The sequence below is a fragment of the Rattus norvegicus genome, chromosome 3 (assembly GCF_036323735.1).
Source record: "Rattus norvegicus strain BN/NHsdMcwi chromosome 3, GRCr8, whole genome shotgun sequence".
NCBI classification, from domain to species: domain Eukaryota; kingdom Metazoa; phylum Chordata; class Mammalia; order Rodentia; family Muridae; genus Rattus; species Rattus norvegicus.
Window position 1 is genome coordinate 109,221,692 of NC_086021.1, and position 14,495 is coordinate 109,236,186.

The 14,495-nt window shown below is 46.4% G+C and overlaps 1 protein-coding gene across 1 annotated transcript; it reads right to left on the reverse strand.

Moving 5' to 3' along the window:
- Positions 1–7,531: 7,531 nt before the first annotated feature.
- Fjx1 (four-jointed box kinase 1) lies at positions 7,532–9,633 on the reverse strand. The gene has a single exon (NM_001108955.1). The coding sequence runs from the start codon at positions 9,494–9,496 to the stop codon at positions 8,147–8,149; it is 1,350 nt and encodes a 449-aa protein (NP_001102425.1). The 5' UTR covers positions 9,497–9,633; the 3' UTR covers positions 7,532–8,146.
- Between the last annotated feature and the right edge of the window lie 4,862 nt (positions 9,634–14,495).

Genomic DNA, 14,495 nt, shown 5'->3' on the forward strand with positions numbered 1-14,495 from the left:
TTTTCAATATACTATGTCCTAAATATTGCATGCAACATATGTATATTAAACATTGATTCACTGAAGACTTAAAATTTAAAGTTGACTTGGCGTCCTGCGTTTTATGTGGCAACTCTAAAAATCAGCAAGATTAGACTACCCCAGAGCCTCAGACGCTGGAGCAGTCTGCTGCACGCTTGTGAATGACATAGAGCGCCAAAGTCTAGAAGGTGACCTGGATGAGGAGGATGAGGATCCTGTGCCGGCTTCTCGGGAGATACAGGGAATCTAAGAAGACTGACTGCCATATGTGTCACAGCCTGTACCTGAAGGTCAAAGGGAGTGTGTTCAAAAGCAAGCGGATTCTCATGGAGCACATCCACAAACTGAAGGCAGACAAGGCCCGCAAGAAGCTACTGACTGACCAGGCTGAGGCTCACAAGTCTAAGACCAAGGAAGCATGGAATTGCCTGGAGGAGAGCCTCCAGGCCAAGAAGGAAGAGATCATCCAGACTTGGTCCAAGGAGGAAGAGACCAAGAAATAAAGCGTCCCTCATGTCGGTACATAGTGACCTGGCTGTGGCCTCATGTGGATCAGTCATTAAAATAAAACGAGCCTTTCAAAAAGAAGAAGAAAGTCTAGAAAACCAAAGAAAGGAAAACAACATAAAAACAATGACTGGGAAGTCCTGAGAGAAAAAAAAAAACAAAAACCAAATAAAGCTTCTGGCAGTAACAGAGCAATGTCTTTGAGTTAAAACGGTTGAATCTAAACTTCAGAAGTGGACTACACAGTAACTTTGATGTGTGGAGAGAGAACTCATTGATCAAGAGACAGATCTTCACACTCAGTGGATGTCTCAGAAAAGTAGAGACGGAAAAGATGTGAAATCATTTGGTCCATTGAGGATGGAAAGGCAACCTAATATATGCCCAATAATTATATATTATATTATATGCCCGATAATATTTTCAGAAGAAGGTAATAGGGTAGAAAAGAAAATAAGTGAGGAAACAATGACTCAGAATTTGTTTAGACTAAGGAAGGAAAATCACAAAGAGAACTTTTTAGCTTTGAGAAACACATTAATTTTTCTACCAAAAAAAGTAACAGCCCATATTTAGAAACATATAATGGAATTAGAGGACAACAAAGACAAGGAGGAAGTCTGGATATGAACACAGTCTTAAAAGCATAAATGAGAAGGTGGGGGAGACAAAGGGGAAGAGAAAAAGCATTTGGCACTAGAAAGACTTGTCTTTAAGACTGAGCCCCACCTCATCCAGCCACAGGGGCGCTTGACTTAGGTCTGAACCTTCCTTTCCAATCTGTAAAAGAAATATCCTCTCATTGCTAATCCTCAGAGCTTTCCAGGATGTGTAACAAAGCCTTGTTTGTTAATATGCAGTCAGCAAAAAAATAGCTATTAATATTATTGACAGACCTAATTTCCCCCTGATATTAATTCCTACCATGCCCTTCCTATGCACCCAACCTCAGGAAGATTAATATTTAGGTGGATAACACGTTGCAGATAACAAATCTACTAGAAAAACATTAAACCACCAGTTTAGGGCACCCTAACCCCTCTGCCCCTCACCAAGAGAAACAGCAGAAGCCACACCCTCTAGTAGTCTGCACCCCAGAACAGCCACAAATTGTTTCGGGGGAACTGCCACAATAATTCCCATATTGTACTCTCCCTGCCAAAATTGTTCTAAATTTCAAAAAGTAAAACAAAGCCAAATTGTCAAGGTTCCTGACTTCTGCGTAGGTCAGCTTAAGAAGTCACACTACAAGTCCCATTGCACTTTTCTCCACTGCGATTTACTTAGCACATCTAATTTCTGCTAGATAATTTTCTGTTTCCACTCTAGGTTCCAAGCTCCACAACGGGAGATCTAGTATCTGCTTCACCGTTGAACCACAGTGCTTAGCTAATGGCCCAGACTAGAACGTTGAAAGGTTATTCTCTCCACCGGTAAAGAAACAAGACTCCAGGAATAGTATTTACCCCACATGTGAGGTTGGCATAGATAACGATGTTTTCCTAGAGCTGAAAAGGAAGCTAGAGATGTGTCATCTTCCCATGGCTTTTCCAGAGGGAACTAAGGAGGTCCTTAATTTGACTCAACTTCCTGGGCTTTTATGGTGTAGGAATGAGATTTGAACACAGTACAGCCTGTTACCAAAGTAATGCCTCACTTTTATCATGTTGCCTCCATGAACAAGACAGTGGGCAGAGATGTAAAGTAAAATAGAGCAAATATCAGATGATTCCACGCAGGAAAATATCCAGAAGAGGTAATTTTATACAGTCAGAGAGGTGACTGGAAGCCAGAGGAGACGAGGGATGAAGAGTTACTGCCTTATGGTTCAATTTTATTATTATTATTATTGTTATTATTATTATTATTATTATTATTATTATTATTGGAGATTGGTGGGAAAATTCTAGAAATAGTGGTATGGTCGCACAAGTTTGTGAGTATATAAAATATACAATTAAGCTTGCAATTTTATGTTGCACATACACATTTACAACTTAAAAGAAAAAAAAAACCCTCATGGCTGTAGTCAATGTCTTAATCTTACCTTTCTAGGCAATGTGTAGAATGGGACAAAGTAATGTACAGTAAAGAAAAAAGACATCACCAGGAAGTTATAAACAGCAAGCAGAGACAGCTGTGGAATAGAGAGCCACTGGCTTAAAAGTGACAGGTTTCTATTATAACCCATAATTTCTCAGCAGAGTAAAATCTCTGAGCTGCTACTAGAAAAAAAAAAAAGACAGCTCTATAAGCTACTTAACTTTTCTGGATAGGAAATAAAATAACTATTAAAACCATAAAAGATACCATACGGCATTCAAGAAAGGGGGAGGGGGGGAAGAGATCATTTCCACGGTTGTTTCTTCAACGAACAATTAGTTCTCTATTCTCCTATGGATACGAAATAATAAAGTGCCATTAAGAACAAGAATCTCAAAAGTGCCAGGAAGATGTATCTGAAACAGAAATAAAGTTGAAAGATAAATAAAATAAGCATTCCTTTGCTATATTTGGTGGAGTCCTGCAGAGAAAAAAATTCCAGCTAGGCAGCATTGAGACATAGTTTATTAATGCAGTTTCCCCCACAGCAGGACACAGAAAGAGAAACTGGTAAAACAGCCGCATTAAAAAATTATGACTCTTACATCGGATCTTTATGAATACACAGAAAAGAAACTCCTCCTGAGCCATCCTTGAGCCCCGTGAAAGTAGAGATGCGAAGAGTTATTGTTCTGGTTTTTTTTTGTTTTGTTTTGTTTTAAGCCACAGCATTATTTACTCACACATGCTTAGAGCAGACTAAAAGTTACCTCCTACATTCAGAAGTGTTTATGAGAAGACCCTGTGGAAGATGCTGACTGGCTGGTTCTCTCATCTACATCTTGAATCTTCATTCATCCCTTTAAGTCTTTTCTGCCTACAACACTGAGATCCACGTGTGTTCCCTTTGGGGGAAAAGGCAGTGGGCTATAAACTGGTTGTAAATGGAATTTTCCCAGAGCACAGTGAGGAGCTAAGCCAATGGTTTGTGTTGCACCTCTCCGATCGATTAAGAAACCACTGTAGAGGGAGAAGACAGAGCACCACCACATAAAGAGCCAAAGGTGTGTGACAAGTACTGTTTGATGAGACTTTTGTTTCATTTGCGTGGGCGCGCGCACTCGTGTGCATGTGCCTGCCCATCTGTCTGTCTGCCCCAGGTCACACTGTAAAGTATCTAATCCTGTGATTCTGGAAGCTAACAGCCTCATCAATCATCTTCTTCCATGTAGGAGAACCGGAGCCAGAGAGAGGAGATGGCCGACTTTTCACAAGGGGAGCCAGGAGCCTGGATCCTTTCACACCCAGAATCCTTTCCATTCAACTCTATTCATCAAAATATGCTTGGAGGCGATTTGTGTCTGTGGATATGGGGCGTCAGCTTGACAGGATCTAGAGTCATGCAGGACACAAACTCCAGCGTCGTGTTTGTCGAGTGGTTTCCAGGTTTGGTAGAAGAAGGGAGATCCGCCCTCAGTGTGGGCAGCATGGTTCTACCGGCTGAGATCAGGAGAGTGGACTCTGTTAAGATGTATCTCTCTCTACTTCCCGGCTGCCTATGCACTGTGACCAGCTGTGTTACACCCCTGCTGCTGACTTCTCTGCCAGGACACCCTGCCATCTAAGACTGTGGGTCCAAATAAACCCTCCCTCTCTTAAGTTGCCTGTGGTAACAGAGTTTTTATGTTACCTCAGCAGCTGATGGGAGCAATTCTGGGGGCTTTCCTTCCTCCCTCTCTTTCATTCCTTTTGTCTTTCTGTTATTTGGGATCAGTCGTTGTGTTGGGGTGAAGCAGGCCTATAGAGGGGCAGAGTAGCACCCACCCTCAGATGATCCATGGCTCATAAACAGCTTCTGGTATTAGAGGAGCCTGCGAAATGCCACAGCTGATTCTCCCTGAACCTGACAGGCCACATGAAAAACAGAACTACAGTCTCCCTGTGAGAAAGAGGGAGGTACCTATGCTGACTTTACCAGACATCCTCAAAAACAGATGCCCTAGTGAGGCAACAGTGAACTCTAGGTATTTCCTACCAGACTCATGCACTCCTCTAGCCTGTAGAAAGTGTTCTTATAACCACAGTGAAAAGGCTGGATCATGGGAGGATCTTGCCTGGTATTCAAGGTGTCTTGGGCTTTGACTTAGCCAAGAAATGACATGCCACTTTAATAAATCCCCACTGTGGTTCCTGTGTGTCAGGTACTCCTCTGAGAGTCTCGTCAATATTTACTCATTTAGCTCACACTGCCTGCCTCTGGGTTTCAGAGGTCTTTCCTAGCTACAGTTGTAGTTAGAAGGCTGAGAAGTGTCAAGATGTGCTAAAATCATTTGCTTTTCTTTCCGATTTGAAGACAGGAGGGTGAACATACTTAATAGAGTTTAGAACTATGTCGCCGACAGAGTGAATTAATCAACAGTCAAACCGAAGGAGAAAGGTCAACTGCCTACTTTCTCTTGGCAGAAGAAACTGGGAAGAGGATTGTTCTTGCAAAGATTCATCACTTTTTGATGCTTTCCAGAAGTGGTGATGGATTTGCAATGAGCCATCTTGGTTAGTTTTTTTTTTTTTTTTTTTTTTTTTTTTTTTAATCTTTCTCATGTATTTTAGCCCAGCTGCCTTGGTACCAGGGATGTGCTGGTTTCTGAAAACACCCACTTAAAACCACGCGGAGATCAAACCTGTGCCCTTGGCTGACTGAATCGGTGTTTTACATAGTGCCAGAAGAGGGTCCTCCACAAACACTTTGTTGAATTAATTTATCACCACATGTCAAGACTGATCTTGACCTTAGAAACAGCTAGATTTGGCTTTGACAAAGAGCTAAGTAGAAGCTTCCTGGAGCATAAGAGGAAAAGATTTTTTTCCCTTAAAGAGAAATGGGAATTAAGGAACTTTTTCGTCCTGCATGCTTCTGATATGTGTGTGCTTTATATGTTAACATTGAAATCCCACAGTACACTGATTGCAGTTCCATCTCACAGATGAGGGAATGAAGTTAAATGACGTCATGAAGGTAAATATGTGAGGGACAGAATTCAGATTGTAGTCTCCCTGCAGAACCCATTGCTTTCCCCCCAAGTCATCCCCAGTTCAGAGAATGAATCCAGGGATCATTCATTGACCATAGCACACTGTTAATGGATCTTTCCATGCCCCGGCCTACTGACTAGCCACAAGGAATACCAACAGTTAAAGCCCTTTGTCTATAATTATGCCTTGGTTCCCTTAACAACGCTACCATGCAATTAAGCCGATTTTGCCAAGGGGCAGATAAGCTTCAGTAGAGAATCTGAGAAGAGCCCTTTACATTATGCTGTTTCCTGTTCATGTAACCCATGGTCAAGTCTGGGCTTGGAGCTGAAACACAGGAAGAATGTCTAGAATGCTGTTGTCCCAGAACTTGCGCATGCTCAAGAAAGCATGTAACAGGGCAGGGTGCAATTCCTGTGCAGTTGGTGAAACTCCTACCTTACCTCTACTCATTGTTCCCCTCAATGAAATGTGCTAAGGAAAAAAAAAATGCCAGTGGCCTAATATCTACCCTGCTCTTGGAGCAGCCTCCATTAACTTCTGCAGCAAATCTCACAGTTATTAATCACCAGAAATGAAAAATGTCTCTTTTTCAAAAGTGTAATTATCAGAGGTCTCACCGTGTCTAGAAAGAAGATGCATTTGCCATTATCAGCACATTCTGTATTTAGTCTCTGAAAAAATTTGGCTTGCACCACACGGTTTATGCACCATATTTTACTTAAAGCTAGAATAAAGCTGTAGAAATATAAGGATAGCATTAAATAGTTAAATTACATACTACGTTACAGTGCTGAGTGAGAAGGGGGACCCACAGAGGCTTAATACTTTCCTGCATCCATAAAACTAGGTTTGCAAACGCAAGTCAAATAAAAAGCTATCGGGGTTGTGACTAAGAGTTGCTTGGATTAAAGATCATTAAATGAAATGGTAATGAGCAAGGCCACCTTGGGCCCAGACACCAATCCAAATTTCCTAAATGTTAAGTTTCCCAAAGTCCACAATCCAAATGTCATGTACTGAAATGCTTACTGTACCCTTTGTTGTCCCAGGGGCTGCCCTGAGAGGACATGCAGTTACTAACTAGCCCCCAAAGCAGCCCAACCTCCACAGAGCACCAGAGGAGTCCAGATGTTCGAGATTATGATCCCCTGAATGCAGTGGAATGTATGCCAGAGATTAAAAGGCAGAATTAATTTATAACACTCTCTACCTGTCTGCAACCTGTGCTTAGCTTATTATCTGTGCACATTGTGTTGCACGGCAATTACAGTGTTGGAAATAACCCGCAGCACGTGACCACTGCCGTTAAGTTTAAAAGGGGAGCATTTGTCATGTTTTAGCCCGCACATCTGGTTCTACCATATTTACCACATGATTAATATAGGAACATATTACAGTGAAATCCTTTCGTATCAGTTTTATTCGCTGGAAATGAAGCATTCTTCTTCCCAGTCCCCCTCTCTCTTTCCAGGCTGAACTCAGATTTCCAGTCTTAAGGTCCATTTGAGGGGAGAAGACAGAGAATCTGCTTTTGCCTTTGTTCAGCTCCCCAGCCCCAACCACAAAGGGGGTGGATCTGCATCCTTTGTTTTACAAAGCACACCCACTAGCCAGAGAAAACTAACCCCTATGCCAAAAGGAGAGGAGATCAGAACCCTCCGTCAAACCAAACCTCAGGAATTAAACTCTAAATTTTAAACTCCCTTTTATTGAAATATAAGTTTGTTTAGTCTATTTACACCACGATTTATGCACATATATACACAGAAGGCAAATTCTGTCAAATAAAAAAGTTTTCTTACTAAAAAATTAAAATTAAAAAAAGTAAAGTGCATGAAACTGATTTTTTTCTTTCTTCTGGTGAACATCATCATTGTCAATTTTGGTCAATTGGGAGATGCGGGAAGAAATTCATTATTGACTCTGCTTATAACTAGTTCCGAATTCATAGCCTTCAGGCTAAAATGACAGGGGTTCAGGAATGGGTCAGACAAACTGTCAGGGTCTGTAGGGCTCCCAGGGGCGGGGAAGTCTTGCTCTCTTTGTCCTATCCAGAGCTGTCCCTCAGCTTGGAACAGTTATCTCACCATCGTGCGCTGGAACAAAGAGAGAACACAGGAAGGGGGCTCCACCAGCCCTTGTCACAGCCTGCTCTGGGGCCACCGGCGCTGTGTTTAGTAGGAAATAGAGGAATTAGCTCAAACGGAAGTTTTCCTTTTTTGGGGAGGGGGGGGGGCAAGAATGGACTGCATCTCCCAAAGAGACTGCCATTCAGGGGCCAAACCCCAGCAGCCAGTTTCTTCGGATCCAATCTCCACACAAGCACAGATTCCTTTTTATAAGCTAGGTGGAGGGAATGTTACACTTCTTGCCTCGGTGAGTTTGCCCTTCCAGAACTTGGAAAGGAAACAGCCTGGCATGAAAAGAAAGGGGCAAGTGGGTAACACACAAGTTTTTAGACAGCTTGGTATTCAGACCACTGGGTGGGCGTTGGCCGGTTGGTCATAGCCCGTGGCAGAGAAGACAGCCCTAACCCGCATCATTCATAACCCAGTCCCTCTCTTCCTCGGAGTGTTATTAAGTCCCCGGGTCGGCGGCCGTACTTGGCCTTACAGTGCAAAATGTGTTTGGCGAGGAAGTCAAGGCGGCGCTGTAGCAGCTGAGCGTGGGGGTCTGCGAGCTCCGCCAGCTCTGGGAAACGCGGTTCGTGGCGACTGTAGAGGCGCAGGAGCCGGGCTGCCGCGTCCTGACCCCGGTGCAGCTCCAAGACGCGCCTAGCAGTCCGCTCTCGGAATACACACACCGACTGTAGCAGCGGTTCGTTATACTTGTCCCACATGCCGGCTACCCGGTACCCGTGCACCAGGCCCGCCTCATTGTCCAGAAAGACCAACGCCCCTCCTGGTCCTCGGTGCAGGTTGCTTGTAGCGCGGTGCATAACGCGTGGGTCCCACTGTAAGCTGAAGAGGTTGCTTACAAGCCGGTCGAAGTTGGCTGTCAGGTAATCGAAGAGGATCAGATCGGTCCATTGTACCAGGTCCACCAGCTCCGCCTGGCTGAGGTTGGTCAGCTCGCCCCCGGCGTCGCGCAGGGGCCGCAGACGGCCGTCCTCTGATCGCCAGGGCTCGGGCACCACCACGTCGGTGAGGTTAGGCAGCCAGCGCGTCAGGCTCACCACGCTGCCCTCGGTCCAGTGCGCCGTGCGCAGCTCCTCCTGCACCTGCACCCACTGCGCGCCCCGAGCCTCCACCCGAGCCAGTGCCAGCGGCGGCACGTGGCGCTGGAGGCCCAGCAGGCGCGCAAGGTAGTAGGACAGGGCCTCGCCCTGTATCTGCTCTGGGTTGATGCCGTAGCGTACACAGGCACGGGTGCCGTCGGCAAAGCGGGCTAGGCGGTTGGAACTGCGTCCACAGCCCCCGCGATCCAGAGCCACCACCCGAGCTCCCCGTGCCACCTCCAGCCAAGCTGCTGCTTGGGCTTCGGAAAAGCCCCGGGGCACCTGCTCCTCCAGGCCGCGGCTCCAAAACACGCCCCCGTGCACTGCCGTGTGCTCCGCTGGCCAGGACAGCCCGGAGGGCACGTGCCGCCCGCGATCGTCCGGGTGCCTCCCAGGCGGGTTATCCGCGCCGGCCGCCAGGGTGAGCAGCGCCCGGAAAGTTTTCAGGGAGCCGCCGCGGGCGTCCCACACTAGGGGCGGGGGCAGAGGGAATCGCGGCTCGGGCGCGGGGCCGCCACTCTGGATCGGATGCCGAGGGAGTCGATCTTCCGGCGGCCGGGAGGCTGGCAGCTCGGTCCGTGGTGGCAGGAGCCCTCCCCACAGCGTTAGCAGCGAGCCCAAAGCCAGCAGCCAGAGCCCCGCGGCGGCGGCGCCCCGCATCTTCCGCCCCATGCTCCTGCCGGCGCGCCGGTGCCACCGCCGCCGCTTCAAGCCAAGCCCGGGCGCCCGGGTGCGGGCGGCGAGGCGGGCCCGGCTGCTGGCTGGCTCCCGGGCTTCGGGTGCCGGAGCCCCATCGCGGCCGCGGAGCGCTGCGGGGCTCTGACCAGCGCTCTGCCCCGGCGCTGGGAACTCGCCTCGCCGTGGCTTCCCAGCTGCTTTTGTATTTCGCTGTGAGACCCTCCGGCGGGCGCGATTCACAGGCGCCCGGACCACGTGGGAGCAAGGGGGATCCCCCTCCCCCTCCTCTGCCTCCTCTCCCCGCCCCCACTCCCCCGCCCCTTCCCTTCCTCTTCCCCTTAAAGCGGCAACCGATCCTTCCAGGAGCGAAAGGTGGCCCCACTCTCTGTCCCGGACTTCGGGACAGGGAGGAAGCCGGACTGGCGGCGTCCATGCGGGGGCGTCGGAGCGGGAGGGGGCCGAGGAGGGGCAGAGACCAAATATAGGGCTTGGCGGTAGCGGCGTGTCCGGTGCTCTTGTGGGAGTGGGATGATCCCCTAGTACCCTCGTTTGGACTGTGTCTGATCCGAAAACTTCAGGCAGACTTCCACCGCAGTACAGGAAAGGGTCAGGGTGGGTCCTTTTGCAACTTCACTTGCTGTGATTCACGCTGGCTTATGTAAATTCTCGGGAATGTCCGGAGCCCTAGAGGATGTGACTCCAGAGGGGAGAGGAACCATCAATGACTTTGAACCCACAACCCCTCTCCAGAGCAAGCTCTCCAGTATGGATCATTGCAGTCTTGAGAGCCATGTGGTTGACTTTTGTGACTTTTCTTAGGGATGCTGTGCAAGTTGGATATTCAAGTCAGGTCTCCTGGTCTCATGCCACTTGGTTTTCCCTTTTTAAAGAATGTTCAATATGTAGGAATAGCGATATAAAGACAGATATAAACATTTATTGCCAACATTCTCAACTTGTTTTTTAGTTGTCATTTAGTCACCTTTTCCCCAATTATAATTTTCACCCAAACAAGGGAAAATAAACAACAATCGTTTTTACTAGTTTAGTGTAAAGGAGAAAAAGTGGGAAGGGGACAGTGAAGAAAAACCAAACCAACACAACATAAAAACCGATGCATCTTCCTCCAGACTTTCTTGGTTTAATCTACCAGAAAAGTCACTGGCAAACAAACTAGCTCTTTTCTTTCCTTTCTTGTATCCCATATCCAAAATCAGAGATTCTTAGTCATAAGTTCAGGGCTGTGAGGGTTCAGTTGTCCCGAGAGCCAGATCTGGCACGCCAGGGAACTGTCCCAGGACCTGTGCATACTCCCAGGTTCTCTAAAGGCTACTCCCACAGCCCTATAGCCAGAGCTTAAAATCGGCTTCTTTCACATTGTGGGTCTTTTCCTCTCCTTATATCCCTCTACTCAGTACACATGAGAGGTTTCAGCTGCCATACTGTGTATATTTATCCTGGAGTTATAGGGTAGACAATGTAATGTTTCTAACAGAGTAGAAACATTAACCCTCTAAAACATAGCTGGCCCAGCCCTGACCCAACACATACACCTTCATGGGTTTCTTCCCCACGGGTGCTCTGTGTGCTGCGTGAAGTGTGGGGTCTTTCTTGAATGTGTTCCCAACCATGGGCTTTTTATAGCTCAGATCTGATAAAAGGATTACAGTGCCTCCCATATGGATCCAGTACAATATATTAATTCATTAAAAAGGTATTTTTTTCTCGCCTTGTGCAAGCTTCCCCCTGGTCTTTCCCTAGAGAGCAGGGGCTGTCTCTTATCAATTTTTATTTCATTTACCAGCTAATATAGTATATTACATGAAATAAGCACCGAATTCATTGATTTTTATTTTTGCTTTTGGTTTAACTTTTTTTTTCTTTCCTGTATTGGGTTCATTGTGGGCAAAATGTAAGCAAGATCGCCACCTTGTGGGCACAATCAGAATGTCCTCTAATTAAAGAACTACATTTCACAGTGGTGATTTAGTTAAACTCAGAATGCCACCCTGGGCCAAGTTATGTCCTGAGGGCAATGGGGCAATTTGAAGTGCTTGGTGGCTCCGTGTTTTTGGCTCTTAGCAGAATCTATGAGTGTGTAGCTCCCAGTGATTCATCATGGTACACTGCATGGGGAGTTCTCTTGCCCAAAGCCTGGCACTGAGTGAGTATTCAGCAACAATCTGGAATTGAGATGAAACTTTTCAAGTAGCATTGTCAAGCTTGTTTGTTTAAATATCTCGCTGCTACAGGATACATAAAACCATTTTTCTCAAGTTCTTAAAAGGGAAAATTATTGTTGAGGCCTTTGCACAATGAATGTGAGGAAAGCAAGATTATTAGTCTGGGAAAGCAGACTTTAAAACCAGTCACCCCAAATTCCAGACTCTCACAGTCGTGCTAAGGGTACTGATGAAAGGGAGGCTTGCAGAACCAGGCTAAGATCCCATATCTCAGACGATGAGTGGACTTTACGTTTGAGCCCCAGGACCTGACTTAGCCCCAGGCCTGAGTACACTCTTTACCTGGATGAGATGTATGAATAAAAGGTTTAACAGCCAAAATGCAGAAAAGCAGAGGAGTAACCTGGAGAAAGGAAGCACACATAAACACGCCCTGCAGAGTGGTATGCTGTTTGATTTATAGTGACATTTGATTATTTTAGACAGTGTTTATAGAGCCTACCCGTGTCCTGTTAGCTGATTGCCCTCCTAGCTCTTTACATTTGAAGTATGAAGACAGCAAGTCCGCCTGCTTTCCCCGAGGCTCCCAGGCAGGGAAACACCATCTCTTTAGACCTTTGGCAGTTGCTTAGGGTTGAGGTGCCACTCATCTCTCCCCAAATAAGAAGCTATTGTCTCTTTTAAGAGTTTCTTAATACTCCTTAAGCTTAGACTTCCAATATATTCAAAATTGCCCACAGTTCTTTGTGAACCGTGATCAGGCTCAAAGAATGGCACTTTCTGGGCAACACAGAAAAGGCAGGGTGAGCGCTGGGAGCCAAGAATGAGGCTTGACGTTGGAAGACTTTGAGTCTGGCCTTCCATTTTTCTGACTTGTTCCTTGGGCTAGTTTTCATCTTCCATGCATTTCAGTTTCTCAACTTGAGAAATGAGGATAATAAATCGCACCAAACTTACAGGTTGTTATGCAGCTCGGGTGAAATATTAACGGTAACCATAACAACGGCATTAACAGGCTCTTATGAATTCCTTACTTCTGGGCGTGGTGTGGGGCTCAGCCCAGTCTGGGCTTTACTGATCCATGTAGCCCTCCGAGCAAATATGATCATTGTCCTCATTGGAGAGATGGCAGATTAGAAGTATAGCCGGAAAGTTACATGGCTGACAAGTGACGGAGCTGAGGCTCCTGCACCTTTGGCGTATTGTAAATGGGTGGATGCAATACCAAGCATAAAAATGGTTGCATTAAATCAAAGATTTTCAACTCAAACTAAGTTTCTCCCGAAGCATGCTTTGGGGTTCGTACTGAGTGAAATGGCAAAGGCTCTCTCTGTAGTCCTGACCTCTGTGTATAGCTCAAGCTCTTTCTCTTCAGTCACATCTTCATTTCTTGGTGGCCGTGGTGGCAGACATTCATCATGTGCCTGGATCCAGTGAACCTCCAGGCAGCCTCAGGCAACCCACTCATGGCTGCCTCTCCACCTGGCCTCCTTCATTCTGATTTTTGCTGGCTTTTCTGCTGAGCTACATTCTCCTCTCGAAGATAGAGATGCTCGAGTGCACTTTTTTTTATGCTTCTACAAAAGTAAGAGAAAATGTGGTGGTGATGCACATAAGTAGATCCTTCTTTCCTGGAGGTGGAAGCAAGATCACACGTTTGAGGCCAGCCTGGGTTCCATGGTGAGACCCTGTCCTAATAATCAAGCGAGACGCTCTACAATAAATAGATAGAAGAGAGGGAAAAGAAGACCCTTCACGCTTACTCTGATTCCAAAATGATTCTGTGACTCCAATGTTGGTCAATACTGCTGACCTTGCACAGCTTTCTAGCTTGAGGCTGCAGTTCCATTGTTTGTATTGTTATGGGCTGGGTGGCTGTGTTCCCTCCAGCGTTATGTATTGAATTCTCAACCCTAATGCCATTGTGTCAGCTGCAGGGCCCTCTGGAAAGTCATTGGATCCTGAAAGTCGTGATCCCTTCGTGAATGGGATTGATATCTTTGTAAAAAGACCCCATATCTAGTGCTCTTTTGACCACACAAAGACCCAGCCAGAAAATTGCTGGGTATGAACCTGTAGGCGTGCCTTCAAAAGACACGAACTCTCATGCACTTTGCTCTAGGACTCCTCAGTCCAGAAGTGTAATAAACATGATTTGCTCTTTGAGCGACATAGACTGTGATACTTTGTTGTAACAGCTCAAATTAAGACAGTCTTTACTCTCCATTTTCTCTCCCAGGAAAGCACAGCACCTTTCTGTCTGGGGGTTGCTCTCCCTGTCTTGGTCTTGCTGTATGACCATGATATGTGTCTTTCTAGAATCACTTAGCTGTAGCTGGAGAGATAGCTCAGTTCGTGAAAGTCACATAAAAGCCAGGCATGGTGCAACTTAGTGTCATGGCGTGGAGACTGGCAGGTTTGGGCCTCATGGACTAGCCAGCCTGGCCAAAATGACAAACTCCAGGATAAATGAGAGTTTGTCTGGAAGATAAGGTGAAGAATGATAGAAGACAGCAACCTGTGCTCTCCCACTGCCACACACACACACACACACACACACACACACACACACAGAGAGAGAGAGAGAGAGAGAGAGAGAGAGAGAGAGAGAGAGAGAGATATGAACATACACACACAGAGTCAGACAGATGGACAGACAGACACACATACACACAGTCAGACAGATGGACACACACACACAGAGAGAGAGAGAGAGAGAGAAAGAGAGAGAGAGAGATATGAACATACACACACAGAGTCAGACAGATGGACAGACAGACACACATACACACAGTCAGACAGATGGACAC

What these genes read in the sequence shown, in the direction of transcription:
- Fjx1 (NM_001108955.1), bottom strand. Translation starts at nt 9,496, where the DNA reads ATGGGGCGGAAGATGCGGGGCGCCGCCGCCGCGGGGCTCTGGCTGCTG.